Genomic DNA, 25,778 nt, shown 5'->3' with positions numbered 1-25,778 from the left:
CCATGATCTCCCAATCACCACATGCCGTGCTTCTAGGAACGTCTGTGTCCATGTCCTCATCACTATCGTAATCACGCTATCATCGCTTCCTTGCCTGGTTTTGCAGGTACTGCACATACTGCTGGATAATGCACGAGGTATTTGCAATGGTCAAAACTGCAGCAGAGATCTGAGCGGGCTCCATGCTAGCCGCGCTATGGTGCCTGCATGGGTAATCCTGGAAAAAGGGCACAAAACGTAGGAGAGCAGAGTGACAGCACAAGAGGTGCCGTTCGGTTCATGATAGCCGAAAAAAGGCAGGAAATGGTTGTCTTCTGTAGCTTTCACGGAGGCAGGAGCCCAGGACAGATAACATGGAGAAGCTCGGTAGCGCGGCAAGAGCAGGAGAGCAGAGCGGAGGTGGAAGCTGTGCTGCTCGGTTCATGATGGCCGAGCAGAGTTGGCAGTGGAAGCAGTCGATGAGGAAGAGAAAGAGTAGATACTTATAGAGATTACAAAGAAAGACTAGAGATAATGCGAGGTGGATTCATAGTAGCAGGAGAGCAGCAGTGCACCGTACTGCACCATCTGCTGAAAGCAGTTTGGTGTCTGCACGCCAAAAAGGCGCAAAACGATTGTCTGCCGTAGCTTTCACAGTAGGAGGAGCGACTGATGACACACACCCAGAAACACTCGCAATAATGTTTTTCCCCATCATGCACTGGGAGCTTAACCAAGAATTCCAATGGGCGGCAGGGACTGCTGGAACTGTGGGATAGCTACGCACAGTGCACCGCTTGGACATTCAATGCTAGCCTTGGTACTATGGACGCACTCAGCCAAATACACACGCTTTCGTGGCGACACACAAGACCAAATGTGTAAAATTGCTTCCGAAAATTCAAATAGAATAATTTCTAAATAATTTCATACTGTAGACGTACCCTAGGACAACATGATTTTAAAAGACTGAATTAATACCATATGACTAATCTCTGGCCATGGCCAGAAAATTTTTAAATGGCTACGGGGTGGCCAACCTGAGCCTGAGAAGGAGCCAGAACTTACCAATGTACATTGCTAGAGAGCCACAGTAATACATCAGCAGCCCCTTATCAGTTCCCCACAAACTACTCCCAGCGCCTCCCACCCACCAGCAGCCCCGCCAATCAGCGCCTCCCTCTCCCTCCCCCACCTCCCGATCAGCTGTTTTGTGGCTTGCAGAAGGCTCAGGGGGAGCGAGGGCAAGGCAAATTCAGGGGAGGAGATGGGAAGGGATGGAGTGGGGGCAGGGCCTGTGGCAGAGCCAGAGGTTGAGCAGTGAGCACCCCCCAGCACATTGGAAAGTTGGTGCCTGTAACTCCAGCCCCTAAGTCGGTGCCTATATTGACTTCTGAAGAGCCACATGTGGCTCCAGAGCTTCAGGTTGGCCACAATAGGCAAAGGGATTAGCTAGCTATGGATACAACCTGCACTTGGGTGCACTGCCCAAAAAGTGACAAAAAGGTCAAGGGTTTGCAATGGCAACTGGTTGCAGCATCTAATAATTGCTTAGTGCCATTCATACAACTCCATTTCCCTAAAAAGTGGTTTGTTAAAAGATGCAGAATCCCGAAAAGGGCATTCTTTCCCCATCCGTCCACATTCATGCACATACAACCCTGGCTACATTAGGAAGTTAGTGCTGAAAATGGTTACCAGCGGGTTTCCTTTAACCAGACAAGACAAAAGAATGTTTTCTATGCCATTACTAAGAAAGCATTTTGGAGATTAGAGAGATAGCTATCTTTATGACAAAGCGGTCATATAATTCAACCAATGGACTCAGCAGGGACATGGCATTTGGATCGTAAAGACCAAACACAACTTTTCAGAAGTTAAATGTACGCATTGTACATCTCTATAGTCTTTCCCGTCAAATATGTAGTTACACAATGTGTTCAAATAAGACTATATTCTTAGAAAAAGTAATTTGTGGAATTATCAGTTGCGGAGTGATTTACAAAGAGCTAGGTATCTTATTTCTGTCATCAAGTTGTGACATTTATTTTACCACTTTAAACTACACAAATACAACCTATCAAAATATATATTTTTAATAGCACCTTTCCCATTCTCTCTCTCTCTCTCTCTCTCACACACACACACACACACACACAAACTACTAATTCTTCCATTGGTTTAATAACAAGAGAACAAACAAAAACTTGTTTATGTACATACATACATACACACACACACACAGCCCCCTTAGGTCATCTCATTAACAACAGCCATCCTAGAAAAGCATATAGGCCAGGGGTGGGCAAACTTTTTGGCCCGAGGGCCACATCAGGGAATAGAAATCGTATAGTGGGCCATGAATGCTCAGAAAATTGGGGTTGGGGTGCGGGAGGGAATGAGGGATCTGGCTGAGGGTGCAGGCTCTGGGGCGGGGCCAGAAATGAGGAGTTCAGGGTGTGGGAGGGGACTCCAGGCTGGGGAGTAGGAGTGCGGGGGGTGAGGGCTCTGGTTGGGGGTGCAGGCTCTGGGGTGGGGCTGGGGATGAGGAATTTGGGGTGTAGTTGAAGACACTAGGCTGGGACCGAAGGGTTCGGGGGCAGGAGGGGGATCAAGGCTGGGGCTGCAGGCTCTGGGATGGGGCTGGGGATGAGGGGTTTGGGGTGCAGGAGGATGCTCCGGGCTGGGATCGAGGGGTTCGGAGGGTGGGAGGGACATCAGGGCTGGGGCAGGGGGTTGGGGCGTGGGGAGAAGCTCAGGGGTGCAGGCTCTGGGAGGCACTTACCTCAAGCAGCTCCCAGAAGCAGCGGCATGTCCCTTCTCCGGCTCCTACACAGAGGTGAGGCCAGACGGCTCTGCCCACTGCCCCATCCACAGGCACTGCTCCTGCAGCTCACATTGGAGCACCAGAGAGGGGCCAGGCCATGGCTTCCGGGAGCCACATGGAACGGCCCTCTACCCTGCTCCCCAGCTGGAGCGCCGGAGCAGGGCAAACCCCAGACCCCACTCTCAGCAGGAGCTTGAGGGCTGGCTTAAAACAGCTGGCAAGCCGGATCCGGCCCATGGGCCATACTTTACCCACCCCTGATACAGGCTATTTTGCCAGTTTTGCAACTGTGTTCCAATACCCTTTAACTTCTACTGTTATTTTACTGTTCAAAAATTCAACAAAGTAGTTACACTTATGAAAGGCACTTCAAGATTACATACAAAGAACATATTTTTACCATAGAAACAGCTTTTAGTCATTATCTCTGCATCAGCAGAACACCTCAAAACTACATCTAGAATATAATTTATGAAGACATTAGAAAGAGAAGACTCCATCATTTAATCATTGTCCTAGTAACAGAAGTATGGTTCTTTATGCATGCTTATGATTCTTGAAGATATGATTAGTAATTAGTAACAGTTATGTAAAGTCATTGTTTAAAATAATTGTGTATAAATTAACTGGTGTGATATGTTCAAGAAGACTAAGATCTGTAAAATGCAATCAAAGCTAATTTAAAAAGGCTATTAATGCACCAACTCATTATATAACCTCTGAAGTTGAAACTTCAAATAGAAGTTACATGCCTCAAGAGAAGTCAAACAATGATTGAGCACTTACATATGTTGTCCATTCTCAAAGACCTTTGGAAACAAATTAATCTTTGCATTATCCCTGCAAGGCAGGGTAGATACAGGGCTGGCGGCACAATTGGGAATCACCAGACATCTACTAGTTAGATGCCAACATGAAAGGCAAGTGGGGGCTGGCTCGCCAGTATATCCATTGGCAAGGTCATGCTGATGGGCAATGGGAAGGTGGTGGGATTCTTACCAAGGTGCTGTCCCTAGACACTACTTGTGGGCCCTCCATCTTATAGACCAGCCCCCTTGCTAGCAAGTGCTTTGATGAACTTAGTCACCTTCCCCACCCCACCAGAAATACACTATATACAATTATAGAAAAGAAGGAGAAGGTGCTTTCTCTCACTGTTTCCTCCATCCTCACCCCACAGCCTCCTGGCTACTGCAAAGAAAGGTGTCTGCTCATCTTTTATTCCCCAGGCCAAGCCTCCTGGCTGCTCAGGAAGCAGTGGGAGTCCACAGGGAGTGGTTGCTTAAATAACTCTGTTGCTGAGGCCCATATATTTCCTAAGACAGCAGATAGAATGAAAGAGAGATGATCGTTTCACTGTTGCCCACAGGGGTTTTCATTAGCACCAATGGGACCAGGAATGATACCACAGAGTACCAAGGGGTAGTGGGTGCCTCCCACCACAAAAATATTTCCCACTACCCCACCACATCAGAGAATTGGAATAGAGGCAGAGGCATTTTGTTCCCTTATTATAGTGTGTGAGCTGTGACTTTGATAGTTATTAGTGAAATACAAGCAGTGATTACCTCAGAGAGCAGGGAGATTCCTGCTGAAATGATCAGCATACAGGGGATACACCAGTGTAACCAAGGCCAGGTCTATACTATAAACTGACATTGGTATAACTACGTGGCTCAGAGGGTGTGAAAAATCCACCTCTGAGCAACACAGTTATACTGACATAAACCCCAGTGTTTATATCAGGAGCCAGAGAAGGTTGATCATAACCAGGCCAAACCCCCAGCTGCCGGGCTAGGGCCAGGAGAGCCTTTGTGCAGGGGGGAGGAGCGGGGGGTCGGGGAGGGGGTCAGTGCATGAATCCTTTCCTTTTCCACGCAATCTCCCCTGCAGGCTTGGACTATGGGCTGGCACTGCTGCCCCCTTTGTCTCCCCTATCCCAACTTTTTCCAGCTGTGTGGACTCAGGCAGGAAGAGGAAGCTAGCCTGGGAAGTCTAGCCCAGACTAGTCTAAAACAGTGGCCTGTAAGAGGAATCCGGCCTGGGCTCCCACCTGTGAGGCCTCCATTTCTGAACAGAAGTAGCTTTAAAAAAAAAAAAAAAAAAAAAAGTTTTTTAAATACCAAGCAAATGATCACGGACAATTTCATGACTTTTCAGCAAACAAAATGCATCAAAGAAAAGCAAGTTCTCTGAAATTTGCCAAGACATACCCTCAACTTCAAGAATAGGCCTAATTCTGGGTAAAGATCGGTAGGAGAGTCCTCTACCAGTATTACCTCCAAACTATGTACCTTAGATAATGACGAAAAAGACTGTATCATAGAAGAATGGAAAGTGGAACATTCAGCATCAGAGTCTTCATTAGAATAAAAAGAGGTGGAAGGAAATGACTGAGCAATACGGTACCATGAACGGAAACTGGAAAAGAACCCACATGGTAATAAAGTAAGCCCAGGAAGTAAGATTCCACCGGAACCAAGTAATACTGTGCAAATTGTATCTGAAGGTCCAAAACAACCACAGTTAGATCTTCTCTTCAAATGAAACAAGAATGAGTAGAGAAGTTTCAAAATAGAGGTTCGGTTTATATCCATGGGTCAAATACAGTGAAATAATGAATGCAGCTTACTGCTTCCCATGCAGACTTCTTTCATCACCTATTGCTGTACAAAAATTTGTGTTTATTGGTAATGGCTTCAGAAAATTGGAAAAAAGCTATGGCATAGGATGCAGGTTTCCAACAGCATGAAAACAGAATCACAAGAGCTGTCACATGGTACGGGCTTAATTCAAAATCATTCAGTCAAAAGGTGATGGTCTTTCAGTTCAGTTGAAAATTACTTTTGCATATTTTGCTTCAGTGCAGGAGAACTGTATGTATATTGAAGTTGTGGCAGATGTCCTCCGACTCACTGTAGTCCAGGGGATTGCTTAAAGAGGAAAAGAAGAGAGTGACAGCAGCAGCAACGACAACTTCTTGGTACTACTGACTCTAATAGCCAAATACTTGAGTATTGGTAAGAAAGAAAATTGAAAGTGGGCCATGCAATGCAAAATATACCCATTCATCAATACAAATTAAATCATTCACATTCTATCAAAAAAAACAAAAAAAAACCATTAATGCATAAGCCAAGAAGTGAAAGAGACTAATGTTTTCTCTGTAATGCTTAATGAAACTAAAGACATTAGCAAAGTTGAACAAGTGTCAGTTATGTTGAGATATTATTTGCATAGCATAGTATATGAAAGATTTTTTGGCTTCCATCTTGTCAAGTCACTTAATGTGTTCTTCACATCGTGAAAGAGAGTGCATCGTCACGGTGTTGTACTGATATGCAGAACCGTATTACAATGGTGTTCATTGTTTCAACCACAAGCTCAATTTAGTTATTGTTTATGTATGCAGAGGAAACAAACATGCACTGGATTTTTTCACTACCCTGGAGAAATTGTACACTTTTCTCTTTGGTCAGCTTTACACACTAAATTCACAGCCATTAAGAAAGTACAACCCAAAAATAAAGTCTTGGCATTGAAGAAGCTCTGTGACACTCAATGGGCATACCAAGTTTCTGCTTGTAATGCTGTGAAAAAAGGCAATTTCATCCATTCTTGTGTCATTTGCTATAATATCTCGAGATATATCAAGAGATGACAGGGCAATGGGTTCACAAGGTCTTTAGTTCAGTATTAGACTGACTTTGCTGTTCTCCTTTGCATGTTAACAAAAATTATTTAACTGCTTAAAGTTCTATCTGACTACCTGCAAGCAGTTGAGTGTGACTTTTCTCAGGCATGCTGATCTGTGGACACCCCAATCAGTGAATTTCTGAACATGAGACATTTGGAAGAGGCATTTGATGAAATATGGAGCAAAGCCATTACCACTGCTTCAGAAATTATTTGAAGCCATCTAAAATGTTGGGAACACACAGCGTAGTGAGGCAGTGTGGCTCCCCGCCACCCCAGAGAGGGTCAAGCCCCTCCAGACACCAGAGTGAGCGGAGCCAGGAAGCTCTGAGCCCACCCCTCAGAGGGACAGGCGGCAACCCGGAAGTAGAAAGGCAGGCCCTCAGAGCTCACTGAAGAGCAGCCACCAGGGAGGCCAGACGCAGCCAGCCTAGCCAGAGACTGTGAAAACCCCGCGGCCCCAGACAGGCCAAGACTGACCTGACCTACGCCCACTATCCAGGGGAGTTGCTGGACCTGCCCTGCGCCCGCTATCCAGGGGAGCTGCCGAACCTGCCGCTTGCCCACTACCCCGAGGAACCCATGGTGCTGCACATCCCAGAGAACACCGCGGTGACCCAGGTTCCAGAAGGAGGGGAGTTAGGAAGTAGCCCAGGGACAGCCGACCCTAGTCTGGCTGTAACTCTGCCAGAACCCATGTCAGTGTGTTGCGGTCAGGATCCCCACTGACCCAGCAGCGGGTCATTTGCCGCTGCTAAGGCCCCGGGCTGGGACGCAGTGGAGTGGGAGGGCCTGCGTCCCCCCTGCCACCCATCTCGTGGGTGGCAGCCTCCCCCTCTTCCAGGTCCTTGGAGGCCTTGGCTAATTCACATATGCTGTGTTGCTCAGCCTCTGCTTGAGGGCCTAAGCTACTTACTGTTTGTTGCCCCGCCCTGACCCCAGGGCCTGGGCCTGCCTAATCTTGAACTGTTTGTTCTGTCCCAGCCTGAGGGCCTGAGCTACTGACTATTTGGTGCCCTGCCCTGACTCAGAGCCTGGGCCTATGGTGCTCATTCCAGTTACCGCAAGGGTTGCCAAGGGAGATTCCGGTGACCGGACAAATTCCCCAAAGTCAACTGTGTGTAGCGAGCCGGTGTGGCTCCCCACCGCCCCGGAGAGGGTCAAGCCCCGGCTAGCCCCTTTACAACAGTTATGTACAAAAGTTGCTTAAAAAACTTCAGGAATACATTTCAACTGAAGAACAGATAAAGGAGACTTCAGGACAAACTCCTTTTTGTCAGAGATTGATTAAATTACTGGAGAGAACTTCAGATAAGATGTTCTGAAAATAAAATTTGTTCTTGATGGTGTCAATTGCCTTCACCCAAAGTATGTAAAATTAAAACACTAGAATCATAGAACACTATGGATGTGATATAGACATTGCGAAGACAGAGGTAAACCTCTTCCAAAAGTAACTGAATGCTATGAAGAAGAGAAAAAGTCCAAGACTGACAGTTTGCTGCAGCTGCTAATTTCTTTGGATAAATACAAATTTGCCTTCCACAAGCTGCATAAATTCTGTGCAATTGGTACAAGTATTCCTCCATCAAATGCTGCATATGAAAGGGCATTCTCATGTCTTCAATGGGTGAAAGACTAGCTGAGGAACTGCATGACAAGTGACCAGGTAAGGGACTTGGATGTCATGACTATTGAAAAAAAGTTGTCCGAGTCTCTGCAGCTGGAGAGAGTTGTCGACAGATTTACTGCTGCTTTCAACAGGCATATCAAGCTTCAATATGGTAAGTAAATTGTGACCAACATTATTTATCCCCATTTTATAAAGTGTATATGTAGAAAAATCCATGCTCCCTTAATAATAGTCTTTACCATCCCTTTGCCACCCCAAACTAATTATTCTAGCCCTGCCCCTGAATGGGACTGATCAGGGTCTTTTTAATTTCACTACTGCAGGTTGGGGAATGTACCAACCATGAGGCACCAGAGCAATGTGCCTGCAAATACTGGAGTTTGTCTACAAACAAAAGATGTACCTAATGGTATAACCTCCCTCACATGGGCACAGTTATACCAGTGTAAAGGTGCTTAGACCAGTACATCTTATTCTCATACAAGAAGGGGAATAAGCTATACCAGTATAAGGTATATTCATACTAGTTTAACTGCATCCACAGGTTGTACTAGTTGTACAAGTACTAGTATATATGTTTAAAAAACAAAAACCCAACCTGTAACTGACAGTTGTACAAATAAAAAACTAAAGACCTCTATGTAGACTAGGTCTCATTAACAAAACTTCACTGGAGGACATACGAATGATTATCTTTACAACTATAAAGGCCTGGCCTTTTAAAAAATTATTATTGAAGAAAGTTTAATTCCTGCAGAAATTGTAGGCCCCTTCATTTGCAAGCCCATAGTTTCCCTGCTAACAGGGATGAGAAAGCAAGTTGACCTTTCAAGTCTTGGATAGAAATGTAACAATATCCCAAGACCACTGAGACAAGAATGGTTGATTGACTAAGACTACACGAATTCCTGGATGTCGGCCATAGATGCTAATCATGCCTCCTTTTTCCAAGAGCGGACAGATGTGTATCAGTATGCTTAGGGGACTATTTTAAAAATTGTTAGCATTACAGCATTATTTTATTTCATCTGCTGATAAGAATGTCAGAGAGATGCTACACTGAAGAAGCCACTCTTTGTTCCCACACATTTGTACTCTGTTCCCCACTCTGCTCTCCGCTGACCAACCTAGATCAGTCCAGTACCTTCCTAATCTGAGAGGGAAATCAGGGTGTTTTCTTTCAAGATACATAAAGAAGAAATAGGTGGGAATTGATCTGAACAGAGGTGTACTGAGAGAGGCTAGAATAGTACATTACTGAGTTCATATATTGCTAAATATATTATATGTAATATAATATTACTAGGACTCATCATTGCATGTTAATCCAAGTAATATAACACAGCACTACAGCACAATGTATATTAAACATGATGAAACAAGTTAAGTTTTAAAGCATGTCTTCTACCCTTTTATTTGTAATTTTAAATCAATGACTTCAGTTTTGGTTACACTTAAAGAATAGTGTAATGCACACTGAAAACTAAACAGGCACAGTGCGATAACTCTTCTAATAATAATAATCCTGTACTAACATTTACAACTGGTCTTTACCATTCTGTTTTCCTACTTATAGAAGTGGGTGTTGAAATATCAATTAAAATTTGGGTGTAACTATATACAAAAAAATAATTACAGCAATGAAATTCCACCATGGCAGACAAGAGATTAGTATCTATACAAAAAAAGAAACAATAGTTTGTGAAGCATTTACAGATGATGTTTGATCTCAGATAGACACACATAGCTCCCACTGATGTGAATGCTAGACGTTCAATTCATATCCAAGGGCACAAGTTATCCAGTACCATTTATGTACAGGTATTAGCTTTATTATGGAGGTGCCAGCTAAACTTCATACTCAAGGCTGAGCTAAGGTTTACACTTAAAGCAGGGATTCAACCTCTTATGAAAAATGATGCATCTTCCCTAAAGTTATAGCAGTTTAATTATAGGATGATTTTTTTCTGAGAATTTACAAGCAAATCTTTTATAAATTAACGGTAATTCTAAAATATTGGTCCTTAAAGATAGACATTTTCCTTTGTCCTTAATGAACTTAACAAAATTCTCTCAACTGCCCATAAAATAAAAAGCCCACTGAAATCTTGTCCATAGGCCACACTTGAGGTGGTTTTTTGTTGTTTTTTAAAAAAAGATTCGTAGTCACTCTCTCTGGTCCCGTCCCATCTCCTCCGATTCCGCCACTACCACCAACACCTATATTCTTCATGCCTGAAAGTTTCTCCTTTAGCAGAGGCTACATTAAGATACAGTCAAGGTTGAGAGTACATCAGTAATTTAGGGTTCAGCACATTACAGCGTTGTTGTGATTATCCCCCAGAATAAGCATAATAAACCCAGAAATTCCAAGTTAAGGTTACTCTGAAAAGAAAACCAAATTTGTTGCGTGGGTGTCATAACTCCATTTTCATATGTTAACCTTAATTCTGCCTTGTAGTGACACCATGAGGGCGAAAACAAATATTTAAAAATCAGTATAATCTAACACAAGACCACAAACACTGAAATGCCTTAACGGTAATTATATGATTAAACACCCAATAAAATTGAGAAGTCCAAAAGGACCGCAAGGCTTTATAGAAGTTTAACAATCTAAGGGCAGACACCCTTAATAGCGGGGGATGTTTTAGAGGAGATTAGTTCTTCAGTATTCTTCTACATTCCTGATCACAATTGTTCTGAATTTTTAAATCTAAATTTTAAATTTAGCCAGCCCCCAAATCCCTGATCATCCACAACCACCTCCAATAAAAAAAAAAAAAATAGTATTTCTCTTCAACACTATACTTCTGAGAAATCCAGTAGCACATCTGAAACTATTATTAAGAAAGCCCTCCAGATGATATCGGATAGTGGGGAATACAAAATATTGATCCAGAGATTCAATAGCACAAGATTTCTTTATTATATTCCTTCTCCTGAAGGGGAAAAACGGAAGCTGGCACATTTTGCCTGGTGCATTAAGATCTAGAAACTTCCTGTTAATTTTCACAACTTACTGGCAGTGAAATATACTGATCAGTATTCTCTAGAGTGCAGCAACATTTCCAGTCTGTCTCTTAAACAGCTCATCCCTGCATTAGCAAACATTTGAGTTTGACAATTATGTTCTTACAGTTGCTTAATTAGCATTTGCGCGCGCACACAAACCCCCCGCCCCAGAATATGCAACGACAAACTAGAGATGGGCGAATTGCCACTGTTAACATTAACCAAAAAGAGGCAATGCTCCTGTTTTAGATGTCAAGAGAACAATTACTGCATTATTTGTTAAAGAATTAAAAATTGTGCCCGTCATTCCTCAGGCTGTTTTATGGCTTCTAAAGGACTTTGACAGTAGCACGTTTTTAAAACCAGGTGATTTCAAGTTTGATATTTCTCTTTTTCTTCTGTGTATTAATAGGCATCAGACTAATTACAATAACATTTCATAAAAAGGGAGAAGTTACACACAACGCCTTTATTAAAACATAATGCCATTCTCACCAACAGAGCTCAAATTTATTCTGATGATCCTGTATGCCCTTTAACATACCCAGGATGCATTAGTATGCAGCCTTTTGGATCCATTCTGTTCTTTTCCATATAAAAAATCCTTGGTGTCATTACCCTACCCCAAAAATTGTTTTGATCCCTCTTTCCAATATCTTCTCCAACTCACAGACAGAATTGTCATAAATTGGCTTACTCCACTTACAATGCGCCTTGACTGTATTATCACCTGCTTTTAAAGTGACCCCAAATTCCTTTAAATTCACAAGGATGCTAATTTTCACTAGTTTTCATATTTCATCATCACGGCAAATCCCAAAGGGACATGGCTTCCTTGCAGATCAAGCACCACCTGGATCAATCTCTGTCTCGGTTCGTAAGGTGGTCTAGCTGTATATTCAATTTACATCCAGCACTGGCAATCTTCTTAGTCCAAAGTTTAGCGCTCACATGATCACTGGCCATGTAGTGAAATTCCTTGGTAAACTCACTTCAGGATTCACTGTTCTTAGCAATTGGGCACGTCTACACTGGCAAAGTTACAGCGCTGGCAGTTACAACGCCACTCAGAGAGCGCAGAAGAAAAACGCTGTTGTGCTTTCACACTGACAGCTGCCTGCAGAATAGCGTGTTCACACTTGTGGCACTTGCAGCGCTATTTGGAACAGTGCACTCTGGTCAGCTATCCCACAGAGCATCTCTTTCTCTTTTGCTACTAAGACTTGGTGGAAGGCGGAGGGGGTCGCAGGGCATCCTGGGTCCAGTCTTAATGCCCTGTGCTGCATTGCTTCACATCCCAGCAATCCCTGTGCTTCCATCCGCATTTGGCACCATCTTTCAACCTGTTGTGTATTACACAACCTGCCTCTTTCAGGCTGCAGGAATGGATCCCAAACTGCTGACCAGTATGCTGCTCGTTCTGACCAACATGTCACGAGTGGCAGTGGAGTTATTCCTTAAACTACAAAGGCAAGAGGAGTGAGACGTTGATCTCACCATGCAAAGCAGCTACAACACGAGATTTCTTGTGGCATTCACAGAGGTGCTGACCACAGTGGAATGCTGCTTTTGGGTTCAGGAAACAAGCACTGAGTGGTGGGATCACATCGTGATGCACATCTGAGATGATGAGCAGTGGCTGCACAACCTTTGCATGAAGAAAGCCACATTCATGGGACTGTGTGATGAGCTCACTTCAGCCCTGTGGCACAAGGACACGAAAACGAGAGCTGCCCTGTCGCTGGAGAAGCGGGTGGCGATTGTACTGTGGAAGCTGGCTACTCCAGACTGCTACCGATCAGTTGCTAAACAGTTTGGAGTGGGAAAGTCGACCATTGGAGTAGTGTTCATGGAAGTGTGCAGAGCCATTAATCGCATCCTCCAAAAGACAGTGACTCTGGGCAATGTGCGTGACATTGTGGATAGCTTGGCACAAATGGGTTTCCCTAACTGCAGAAGGGCGAAAGATGGCACACACATTCCAATTCTGGCACCAGATCACGTAGCCACAGAGTACATTAATCGCAAAGGGTATTTCTCAGTGGTCCTCCAGGTGCTTGTGGATCACTGTGGCCATTTCATGGATGTTAAAGCAGGGCGGTCTGGAAAGGTGCATGACGCATGCATCTTTCGGAACCCTGGCCTGTTCAAGAAGATGTAAGCAGGGACTTTCTTCCCGGACCAGAAGATCACCGTAGGGGAAGTCAAACTGCCCACTGTGATCCTGGGAGACCCTGCCTACCCCTTAATACTGTGGCTTATGAAGCCATACATGGGGCAACTTGACAGCAGCAAGGAGTGGTTCAACAGGCTGAGCAAGTGCAGAATGACTGCTGAGTGTGTTTTTGGCCATTTAAAACCCGCTGGCAATGCTTGTATAGGAAGCTGGACATGGCCGATGACAATATCCGTATGCTCATAGCCGTGTGCTGTATGCTGCATAATATTTGTGAAGAGAAGGGTGAAAGCTCAGCGGCTGGAGGCTGAGTTTGAACAGCCAGAGACCAGGGCTATTAGAAGGGCACAGCGCGGGCCCATAAGGATCAGGGATGCCTCGAGGCTGCAATCTGAAGCTGAAAGCCACTAATATTTGCTGCTATGCTCGGAACTGCAGTGCTTGTAATGCTAAGAGGTGACTGGTGCACATGATGCAATAAGGGGGTTTAACATAATTGCATGTTGCTTTGCAGTGCTCTTTTTGCTTTCAATTAATAGAATAAAGATTGTTTTCAAACCAACACAATTATTTTATTAAAAGACAACAACCGGAGGAGCGAGTCAAATGACAAAAATACATGAGCAGGGAGGGGGAGGGGGGAAAAGGAAGGTCTCCAGAGGAGATGGGGTCCTGGGACAGCTACATATTTGTGTATGTCCAGGGATCATACCCAACCTTCTCCTTTGGAGTACAATGCAGTAGGTGCTGTACTTCAGCAGGGCCAAACTGCAGAGGGATGGGTGTTGAGTGCAGTGGGTAGTGCAAGTCCACACTGCTGGACTGTGAGGAGGGAGGAGTGGAATGCTGAGGGTAGAGAGTGGAGTCAGGAGGTTGAGGTGTGTGTGTGTGTAAGGCATGGGGCGCATGGGAAAGAGTTTTGTGACAGCAGCTGTAGAGGAGGATGGGCGTGGAACTGCTCGGCTTGACGAGCTAGTATTGCCTGGTGCATGTCTGCTCGGCACTCCATGATGTTTACAAGCCGCTCCGTGGCTTCATTGTGGCGTGCCACGTTCACCTTTCAGTCCCTCTTCTTGCTGTCCCGCCACTCCTTCAATTCCTGTTTCTCAGCAGCAGAGTGCATCATAACCTCACGCAGAAAGTCCTCCTTAGTTCTTCGTGGTCACTTTCTAATTCTGCGCAGCCATTCTGCCACCAGTAAGAGAGGCTGACCTCCCAAGATCATCTCTGTGAAGTCTAAATGCAACACTTTAAAGAAGCAGTATTGTTTGCAACACAGACAACACTGATTCAGTGCTTTAAAACACGGCCAGTACTCACACATCTGTCACTAACTGGCTGACCCCAGGCAAGCACACGAGCCACAAGACCCCCAAAATGGTGAGTAGCCACAGGGGCAGGGTGAATCACTCTTCTTGGACCCTGCTGTACACTGGACACGTGGCTCTTAGGCAGAGCCAGCACTGTAGGGGGCGCTTGATAATCATTCCTGTCCCTACACTTTCCACAGGATGTGATCATTATGGAAGATATCTCGCTGCTGAGGTTGAGCAGGGAATCAAAGGAGGGTCTTCTCCAAGACTGCGGCTTCTGCCCTGGCCCCATGCGGCTCGCTTGTGTGCAGCAATGGTCATCCATCCCCCTCCCTCCGTGACGGCACAGTGAAGTTACCATTAATGGGCAAAAAACAAAAGCATCTCTGCCAAGAAACCTGTGGCAGCGGATTGCCCAGTATCTTCAAGAGTTTCCTAGAGATCTCCAAGGGAGATTCCCGAGAAGTGAGGGAGTCTATCAACAGCCTGTTCCGCCACTCACATTAGGTATGCGGTGGGAGACAAGCCTGCTTTCTGCAACCCTCCTGCCCCCAACAATTCCCAAAATCAGATCCACTTACCAGGGGCCTCCTCTCCTGTTTGCGTTTTGCCAAGATCAGATTGCTGTGACTGGCTAGTGTCCTCTGGGGTAGAAAAGAGCTCCTGACTGCATGCATCTCTGGCCTCCAAGCCATCCTCTGCCTCTGGGTACCCCTTCCCCTCTTCGTCCAAGATTTCCTCCTCCTGGCTCGGTCCACTCTCAACTGGCACATGAGCCAAAGAAGTATCCACAGGGCCCTTTGCAGTGGAGGTGGGGTCACCACCTAGTATCGCGTCCAGCTCTTCGTAGAACTGGCAGCTCGTGGGCGCAGCACCGGAGTGGCGGTTTACCTCCCGTGCCTTCTGGTAGGCGTTCTGCAGACCCTTCACTTTTACCCTACACTGCAATGTGTCCCGATCATGGCCCCTTTCTATCATTCATCATGAAATCTGTCCGTAGGTATCATAATTTCTACAGCTGGAGCGCAGCTGGGACTGCACAGCCTCCTCTCCCCAAATGCTGATGAGGTCCAGCAGTTTGGCATTGCTCCAAGTGGGTGATCGCCTGGTGCGTGGAGCAGGCATGGCCACCTGGAAAGATGCACTAAGACCACTGCATGCATCACCAAGCAAACAGGAAGAGGACTTTCAAATTTGCAAAAGAATGTACGGGCGGATGACAGTTGGTCACCTGAGGGCAGGTCAGTAAAGTTAAAACGGATAACCAGAGAGGTAAGAACAGGCATTGTGGGACACCTCCCGGAGGCCATTCACAGCGCTGTAATTGCCACAGTGTCTATACTGGCACCACAGCCCCAGCGCAGAAAGCTGTACGCCTCTCGTCGGGGTGGTTTTTTAAAAGCACTACAGCTGTGCAGTTTCTGCACACTTAGCGGCTTGGCAGTGTGTACACCTCAGGAGTTACAGCGCAGAAAGCCACTTTACTGCGCAGAAACTTGCCAGTTTAGACGGGGCCATCCTAACAACATATCCATACCAAGAAAGCTGCTGAAACCAAACCAGTGCCTATTACTCCAAGGGGTGGGGATTCTGAGTGACTGCACGCCCGCAGAAAACACGCCCCCCCCCCGCCCCCAGAATTCCTGTGCTTCCCTGCAGGGAAGCAAAGGGAAGCCATGTGTTGGGGCGGGGGAGCGGGAGGGGGCGACCATGGGCGCAGTTTTTTCGGGGGGGGGGAATTGCCTACCTCCAGAGGAGAGACATGGGGGGGGGAGGGGGGAAACGACACACACAGGGTTACATGCCACTGCCCCACTCACCCCCATTTCTGCAAGCACAGAGCTGCCCAGCTGAAGGAGGCTGCATCTCTGCTCCACTGACTCTGCAGCTGAACACCGCCTTCTGGGTCCTAGTGCCAGTCACGCTCCCCTTCTGTGTGCTGGGAGCCTTCCTGTTTTCTGTGCAACAGTGAGTGGCCGCAGTGGGGCTGGGTAAGGAGGCGTGTGAGGGGAAGAGACAGTCGGGAAGGAAAGGGGTGGAATAGGGTAGGGGGAGGGGAATGCAGGGAGGGGGATGGAGAAGAAAAGGGGATAGGGAAATTGCAGGGGGAACCTGGAGCCCGGCATGCAGGGTCCCCTCAGCAGCAGCTGGTGCTCCCCTGTTAAGCAGGCCCATTGAACCCTCACCCTGACAAGCCATACCCCCTTACACCTGGATCCCCCCGAGCCTCCCACACCCAGACCCCGCCCCCACTGATCCCCAACCAGCTGCACTTGGACCACCACCCCATCAAGCCCCAGTCTCCCGACACCCGGGCCTCCCCACTCCGCCCCCCACACCTAGCCACAACCACCTTCCCCTGGATCCCCTGCAGAGTCCCACTTTCCCTGCATCCGGAACCCCCTACCGAACCCCTGTGCATCCAGATCTTCCACTGAGCCACCCACACCCAGATTGCCCCACACAAAAATCTCTCACCCCATGCCTGGATTCCCAAACACTATGCTCCTCCACACTTGGATCCTGCTGGGCTGAGCCTGCCCACCCACACTGGTGCACATGGCACAGAGGGGCAGGGCCCTGGGGTGTTTCTGGGGCAGGCCCAGCCCTTACACTGTGTCAGGGTCAGGTGCAGCCTACTGACGAGTCCCTGTACCAGGGGATGTGGGGGCTTCAGGGTGATCTCCCACCTCAATGCAGTGGCCTGTGCTCCCCACTGGTATGCTGGAGCCACATTTATTTACTGACAAATAAAATTTACAGAATTTTTCAGAATTCTTTTTAAAAAAATGTTCGCATAAGTTTTAATTTTTTGGCATAGTACTTTTAGGTGCAGAATTCCCTCAGGAGAAGCTGATGAAGGAAGTTGCTGGGTTCAGCTTCCAATTTCGTTATTTCTGATATGGAATTTCCATATTTATGCATATTCAAGTTCACTAATTTTTTGACAAGACTATTACTAAAACTAAAGCCACCCCTTCATAGTAAGATGAGGTTTTAAAAAATTCTAGCACAAACCCAAAAATCTCTCCCTTTTTGTTCCAAAAAATAATAAAAATTCAAATTTCAGCTTTACTAATGCAACAGGTAGTTCAGAAATTTCCTACTATTCAAGCTAAAATGAACTGACATTTATACTTATATGGTGTCTGTATTTTGTCTAAAAGCAGTATTAAGCTGTCACACATGATTAAAGATTTGTGCCAAGACTGAAATGAAGAATCATTACAAAAACAAACTATCTTATCAGTCATCACTGCTGGCCCAGGTTGACAGACGAGACCAGCACTTGAACTCAAAGGCATTAAATGCATATAAAGATTTAGCATACAGCTAATTTAAAAAGACAACAAAAACACACCATGAAGGACCTAAACCTAACTCCATATGAAAGTATTGGCATTCACATCAGTGGGAACTGGATCAACCTTTGTATTACAGTCCAGATTATCCAAAACAGGGCTGTTCATGCCTTTTGTGGCAAGAGCTAAATTACATTTTTAATTATGGTCCATGAGCTAAGGCTACAGAATAAGGATCATATGCTACACACAATCCATAGCAGCTCTCCCAAGGAGGTCAATAGAAGTTCTGCACAAAGATGAAGCAAATAAAACCTTTATGAAATCGCTACCATTTAACATTCTGTCATTTCTGTCCCTTGTTTGCCAATCTGTGTACATAAGTAAGGCATGCTACTATAACTGCGTTCTGTGCATGACTGGCACCTAAGTTTTAGAAAATATGGCTCTTAGATTGTCAAGATTAGACTTCAGAGTTAACCCACTGAGGTGAATGGGGGCAGTTTAAGCCACTTTCACAGCCTGAAAAATCAGATTTAGCCAGTGCTACATCAGCTCACATTTGGAAAGATTTAAAAAACCAACCAACCAACCAACGGTCAAAAGGGCTAAAAATTTTAAAGAAAACACACAAAACAAAGATTTTAGATAGCTGAGAATCTGAATCTATGATGGAGATGGATAAATACATCATACAGGCTAGGGAAGACATCCCTTATCCAACTAACAGACTCATATTTTTACAATAAGCTCTTTCCTATAAAAAAATAAAAATAAAAAACTATGAAGCATAAGAAAGCAGGTTACAAATAGAGTAAGCCTTAGCCAGAAATGCACCTCATCACTTTTAGAATGAGGCAGTGCTGGGAAACAGTACATACTCAGTCCTTAACTCAGACTGCCGGTAATGCATATGACACAAAGCGCCCCATGTATCCCCCTATTGTGGAATGCACCCCTTGTGGCAGAGCTGTGCTTCAGAATCACAGCTTTCACTTTTAAAGACCATTCTAGCCCTCACAGTACACTTGGCTCATTGTTTTTAGTTAACCAAGTTAGTGTTATCTTCCTGAAACAATAGTTTTGGGAGGTATAAATTGCCCATTCAACTCAATAAGGATGTTTTTCTAAGTGATATGCTCTAGTTCAAACAGGAATCAATTCAGGGAAATCCATGGCCTGCATTTTGTAAGCGGTCAGACAAGATGATCACGGGCATTTCTGGTTTTATAATCTATGAACTCTGACAATTTAAATGCCAATATTGTTAACAATTTCGCTGTTAATTATTTTAGCAGAAATACACAGCTAACTTGCTTACACAATAATCCAAACAGTCATCCACACCGCCACTGGCACCAAAAGCCACAACTATCCTCAACCCAGCTGCCAAAGTCTCTGGCTTCCCCCAACTTCTACGATGCAGTTCTCAAACCGTGGGTTCTCAAACCGTGGGTCGGGACCTGAAAGTGGGTCACAACCCCATTTTAATGGGGTTGTCAGAAGCAGGTTGGGGTGCAATGAAGATTGAGAACTCCTGAATTAGCCTCATATTGACAGTGCCTGTGTGCAATACCGAAAACAGAAGGACAACATAAAAATGAATTTAATATCAAAACAATTTTATCATTTGTATATTTAAGTAAAAGACTCATTTTTAAAAATGTATCTGGAGTTGTGGCAGAATTGCCAAGCTGCTTTATCACAGTACCACAGAATCAAGGAATCTTGCAACAGAATCAAGGCAAGAGTATGTGAGGTCTTGCCCATTATACAGCCTCAGAGTGGTGGCTAAGGGCTTGTCCACATTTGAAAGTTAATTAAGATGGAGTTGGACAAGAACAGCTACATTCACAACCTATTTGTGGACAATATTATTCCAGAACAAGAGTGCCTTGTTCTTGTTTAGCTTAACCAAGTGACTTACCTGAGTAACCCAGGAACATCTCTATGTGTAGCAAACCCTTAGGTACACAGCAATGAGGTGCATCAAGCTGCTCATTTCAAGTAGATTCAGTCAAGCTGTTGAGATTCGGTCACGTGCAACTATCAGGAGAAACACCACTTTCAAATCTGCCTAGTCAGCATGCAATTTATATAATATAACCCACTATTATCAGATCTAACACTCAGTTTGATCATCAGTGATACTAGTTAACAGACTACAGAGAATGTAGTATGTTGTAGTCGTGATGCTCCCAGAATATTAGAAAGAAAAGGTGGATAAGGTAATGTCTTTTATTGGATCAGCTTCTGTTGGTGAGACCCACTTTGTTGATCTACAGAAAATTTAATTAACCACAAGAATTAGCAAGTTATTCCTCAAGCACTTATCAGCTACTGTGAGTCAGATCATCTGCAGAAAACCAGAAAGTGATATGACTTTTATTTCATACAAGAAAAAGACATTCCATTGCCTGAATATATAAGAGAAGTTCTGAAAGTCAAATAACTCAACCTTATATATAATTGCTTTACATCTACATTACTCATACAGAAACATTTTTGTTACATTTAGTAAGTGAAAACTTTGATCTAGTGGTTGGCCAAAACCAACAGTAATTCACCGGATTTCAGGCCTCTCTCTCACCACATATACAAAATATATCTTGGCTAACAATATCTACACCAGGTTTAAACCCAGTAATGATCTGAAATAGTTTAACTTTAACCCCTTGTGGTGGAAGGGAGGAGGATTTTTTTTTTTTTTTAAACCTTGTAGAAGAAAAGAATACTGCTGCTCTTGCTCAAACTGCTCACAAGAGGATACTGCAATCCAGAGGTGGAAGTGGGGGGAGGGGGGGAAATCACAATTCCTTGAATATTTCTACATTGCTACAAGACTATGCACCACGATAACATTGAACTCTATTCATTCTTAATTGAATTACTTTAATTTAAAATAAACTTCTCCATAGATCAGTTAATCTCCCCCACAAAAAATAAAATAAGATCAGATTTAACAACCCTTCTTCTCCAATCAACCATCTCTGCCCTTGCCCCATAGTCAATCAAAAACAGGCACTTGCAATTCCACCCATGCTTTATGTGAACTATGTGACGCATTAGTGATTCACTTTACATTGATTCCTCTGTTTTTCCTGCATGTTCTTGATTAATTATTATACTGGTGTTCTAGCTAGCCCAGACTGTGCCTGGACTTTTTTTTAAATGAACCACACACACAAAAAAAGTGGCTCATATGCTGACTTTATCTTCCACATTATATATTTTAGCCTGCCTTTTCGCCTTGCTTTATTTCACATTGATTTTTCATTTGGTTCTTTTAAGTGAGTGTTGCGAGAGAAGAAAATAAGTATTTAATAAAAACAACAGGAGTACTTGTGGCACCTTAGAGACTAACAAATTTATTTGAGCATAAGCTTTCATGGGCTACAGCCCACTTCATCGGATGCATGCAGTATTTAATGGAATTCAAAATAACACAGGTATCAAGACATCTGTGTCTCGTGTTTGATAGGACTCGTGTTTGATAACTACATTTCTACCTCAATGTATATCAGCCCCTAAAGTTTCAAAACCCTGCTCTAATTACACAAGAGGCACTAGCAAATCTTTGTACACAACACGTTACTGTATGTCATTCTTAAAACACAACATGCCATTGATACAGGGAGAAGAATGCCACATATTTCATTGGGACTCCGCATATTACTTAAGCAGTGAGACAACAGGCAGTGCTTTTCTTGGCAATTACAGCAGAGCTGGTTTGGAGCTAGGATGCTGAAAGTCAAGTCATTTTATCCACCCAAGAAGTAAAATAATCACCCTAAAATTCATTGTCTGTGGTAGCCTCCTGCTATTATGAAATTGAATAACTACAGAAAACAAACATTTGTTTGCATTATGAATATCAGTGTCAGATCACAGAGCCATAAACCCCTAATTGAAAGTTTTGAACCTATTTCCATATCACTGAGATATATGTGACATGGCTTTAGATCCAGCCACCAGTGGAGCTCTCCCACAGTCACTTTCACACTAATGTCTATGCCTAGCAAATGCACAGATCTGGCACTTTACTGTCACTTTCACCCCCTCCAAACAAGTAACCCGTTCAGGCTAAAGCTCCACACACACATCTTTAAATGTGAAATAATACTTCAAGGTAACTGCTTATATGATTTACACTATATTTTGTGAAAGAAAATATCAGTGTCTTGGCTGACAACTTGTACACCCATTCCGAGTTTGACACGATGTATAAAAAATGACAAATTGTAACATTACAAAAGTAAATTTATAATGAAAACACAGAAGAATTCAGCTGCAGTACTTCTAGCAGGAATTCCTACAATAAATCATATCTTTTTCGCAGAATGAATGAGGTATATTTAAAGAGCTTTCCCAAGCTATCCAAAAATAGTTTCACATATGTACTAGCTACATGTTTTCGAATGCAAAGGTTTTCTTTTAATCTTTTTTTAAAAAACCTGTCCCATCACTAGAGATCTCATGCAGCATTGCATCTCCCCAATACCCAATAGGAATAATGGTATTAGAATTTGATTCCTGTTTGTGTTGGGTATCACCTTAGTTCACTTGATCCTCTTGATTTCAATGCGATTATTCATGGACTAAAATCTAGCCCAAATATTTTTATAGAAAAGGAGATACTAAAATCAAGTAATGGAGTTTAGTGTGTTCCCTAAAAGGACAGGAAGACATTTAAACTAAAAAAAAAATATTGCTTAAAATTATTGCTTTATATATTAATTTAGACAATGTTAAAGGTGGGCAAGTGTGCTCAAAAGGCTCTGCCAAACTAAAACACAGAGCAAAAGTTTTAAGCAAAGAGTGCTGTTAAATTGTTACTGGAAACAGTGTAAATGCTAGCATGGACATTAGCCTTCACAATTCCTCGACAAAAGGACTTGCTTCAATCAAGTCTTTTTTTTGATACCCTATTGAAAATTATATACATTCTATACCAGCAGTTAAACGTTCAATACCCACCGCTCACAACTGTGAAGGTGTGGACAGGGCTTAAACGAAAAAATAGAGCAAAAATCTGATAATAGCACAGTGGTCGTGTCAGTAGGTGAAATCAAGACATTTACCACCCCCTTCTCAAAAAATAACTGCCCCGGGCTATGTGAAATAGCATCCTCTTTCATTTCCCCAAATGCATTTACCCATCTTGCCCTCTCTGTGGTTTGCACTGTTCGCGGTTACGACGCAGCGCTATTTACCTCGCACCGCGGCTCTTTGTGTGTATTCTGCCCCTCTGGGATTGCCAGCAATAAATCGAGGGACACGAAGGGGCTGCCATCCCCCTTAGGGATTAATCAACGTTTGCAGAGCGCTCTGGAGGTGCAAATCGCTGTATAGATGCTTCAGCGAGACCCGTGGTGATGGGGGGGGGGGGCGGACATCCCTGACATGTCTGACAGAAACTCACTGCCAGCAAGATAACCACCCCGGGGTCTGCAGCCAGAGCCAATCCCGCCGCCCAGGCTCAGAGGAGTCTGTGCCCCCAGCACAGAGACAGGGGAAGCAGAGCGCAGACAGCTCGGGCTGCGGGGAGAAACCCAGACACCGACACCTCCCTGCTCATGAGCAGCGAACGCACCCGCCACAAAGGGGGCACGTTTGTGGGGAGCCTCGGGCCCTGGGGCCCCCTCCCCGGAGCATGGACGCCTCACGCGGGAGACCGGGGCTAAACCACTGCTGAGGCTAAGGGACCCACCGTGGGGAGCCGTCAGGACCAACCCCCGGTTGCGGCACGAAGGGGCCCCGCCCGGGGAGCCAACGAAGGATGGGCTGCGATCCCCAGGCAGCTCTGGCCACCCCAGTCCCGGCGGGGGAAGAAACCGAGAACCAGACCCAGCCCTGCCCGCCACCCCCTCGCTCACCAGCTGCGGGCTCTCCCCTCGGCCGAGCCCCTTCTCCGGCGGGCGGAGCCGCCGTAACCCCAGCAGCACAATATGGCGAGCGGCAGCCTCCGCAATGGAGCTCGGGAAATAGAAGGGAGTTACATATTCATGGCCGGGGCCGGGCAAGGAGAGCGGGGATGGGACCAGGTTTCCTGAAGCCCCCTCCCCCGGCGGGGAGTGGGAGTGCTCAGCTGGCGGGAGCCAGGCCCAGCCCAGCCCAGCCCAGCCTCGCCTCCCCTCACTACCGACGGCGCAGCCTTCTTCAGCCTAGCTCCAGCAGCCCCTTAGCGTCTCCGCGGCTGCACGGTCCCGCGCCTCAACCAACTCAAGTGCCAGCCCTTCGGTGCCGCCCCTTCTCGGCTGCACAGCCCCCCTCACCCTAGCTCCAGCCCCTCAGTGTCACTGCCCCCTCTCAGCTGCACAGCCCCCCTCACCCTAGCTCCAGCCCCTCAGTGTCACTGCCCCCCCCAGGCGCACAGCCCCCCTCACCCTAGCTCCAGCCCCTCAGTGCTGCCCCCCAGGAGCACAGCCTGCCTTGGCCTAGCTCCAGTCCCTTAGTGCCCCACTTCATCTTAGCTCCAGCAGCTCAAGCCCAAGTCCTGCACTTCCACAGCCAATGCCTTCATCTTCACTCTGTACTAACAGGCTGAAGCTGGGAACTTTGGGAACTGTCCCAAACTGAGGTGTCATTAGAGGAGTTTTTGGAACAAATTGATAAACTAAACATTAATAAGTCTCCAGGACCTGATGGTATTCACCCAAGAGTTCTGAAGGAACTCAAATGTGAAATTGCAGGACTACTAACTGTCATCTGTAATCTATCATTTAAATCAGCTTCTGTACCAAATGACTGGAGGATAGGTAATGTGACGCCAATTTTTTAAAAAGGCTCCAGAGGTGATCCTGGCAATTACAGGCCTGTAAGCCTCACTTCAGTACCGGGCAAATTGGTTGAAACTATCACAAAGAACAAAATTGTCAGACACATAGAGGAAAATAATTTGTTGGGGAAGAGTCAACATGGTTTTTGTGAAGGGAAATCATGCCTCACCAATCTACTAGAATTCTTTGAGGGGGTCAACAAGCATGCGGACAAAGGAGATCCAGTGGATATAGTGTATTTAGATTTTCAGAAAGCCTTTGACAAGGTCCCTCACCAAAGGCTCTTAAGCAAAATAAGCAGTCATGGAATAAGAGGGAAGGTTCTCTCATGGATTGGTAACTGGTTAAAAGATAGGAAACAAAGGGTAGGAATAAATGGTCAGTTTTCAGAATGGAGAAAGGTAAATAGTGGTGTCCCCCAGGGATCTGTACTGGGCCCAGTCCTATTGAACATATTCATAAATGATCTGGAGAAAGGGGTAAACAGTGAGGTGGCAAAATTTGCAGATGATACAAAACTACTCAAGATAGTTAAGTCCCAGGCAGACTGCGAAGAGCTACAAAAGGATCTCACAAAACTGTGTGACTGGGCAACAAAATGGCAGATGAAATTTAATGTTGATAAATGCAAAGTAATGCACATTGGAAAACATAATCCTAACTATACATATACAATGATGGGGTCTAAATTAGCTGTTACCACTCAAGAAAGAGATCTTGGAGTCATTGTGGATAGTTCTCTGAAATCATCCACTCAATGTGCAGCGACAGTCAAATAAGCAAACAGAATGTTGGGAATCATCAAGAAAGGGATAGAAAAAAGAGAGGAAATATCATATTGCCCCTATATAAAGCCATGGTATGTGCACACCTTGAATACTGCATGCAGATGTGGTCGCCCCATCTCAAAAAAGATATATTGGAATTGGAAAAGGTTCAGAAAAGGGCAACAAAAATGATTAGGGGTATAGAACGGCTTCCGTATGAGGAGAGATTAATAAGACTGGGACTTTTCATCTTGGAAAAGCGGCGACTAAGGGGAGGATATGATAGAGGTC

General features: G+C 45.0%; 1 protein-coding gene across 3 annotated transcripts in view; it reads right to left on the bottom strand.

The window, feature by feature from the left end:
- The window catches only part of RNF2 (ring finger protein 2), a 57,576-nt gene extending 33,695 nt beyond the window's left edge, over nt 1-23,881 (bottom strand). The window contains exon 1 of one of the 3 annotated variants that reach the window (XM_077824981.1): nt 23,818-23,881. Coding sequence is in view for 1 of the 3 variants with exons in the window: in XM_077824980.1 (XP_077681106.1) it covers nt 19,869-19,887 (19 nt within the window). In the remaining 2 variants the exon portion in view is untranslated. Of the gene's footprint in view, nt 1-19,868; nt 19,944-23,817 lie in introns of those variants that run through there. The other 2 variants (XM_077824982.1, XM_077824980.1) reach the window with 2 other exon arrangements.
- Nucleotides 23,882-25,778: the final 1,897 nt, after the last annotated feature.

The sequence above is a fragment of the Eretmochelys imbricata genome, chromosome 8 (assembly GCF_965152235.1).
Source record: "Eretmochelys imbricata isolate rEreImb1 chromosome 8, rEreImb1.hap1, whole genome shotgun sequence".
Classification (NCBI taxonomy): Eukaryota; Metazoa; Chordata; order Testudines; family Cheloniidae; genus Eretmochelys; species Eretmochelys imbricata.
Note: the sequence above shows the minus strand (reverse complement) of the source record. Positions and strands in the feature narration are given on the sequence as shown.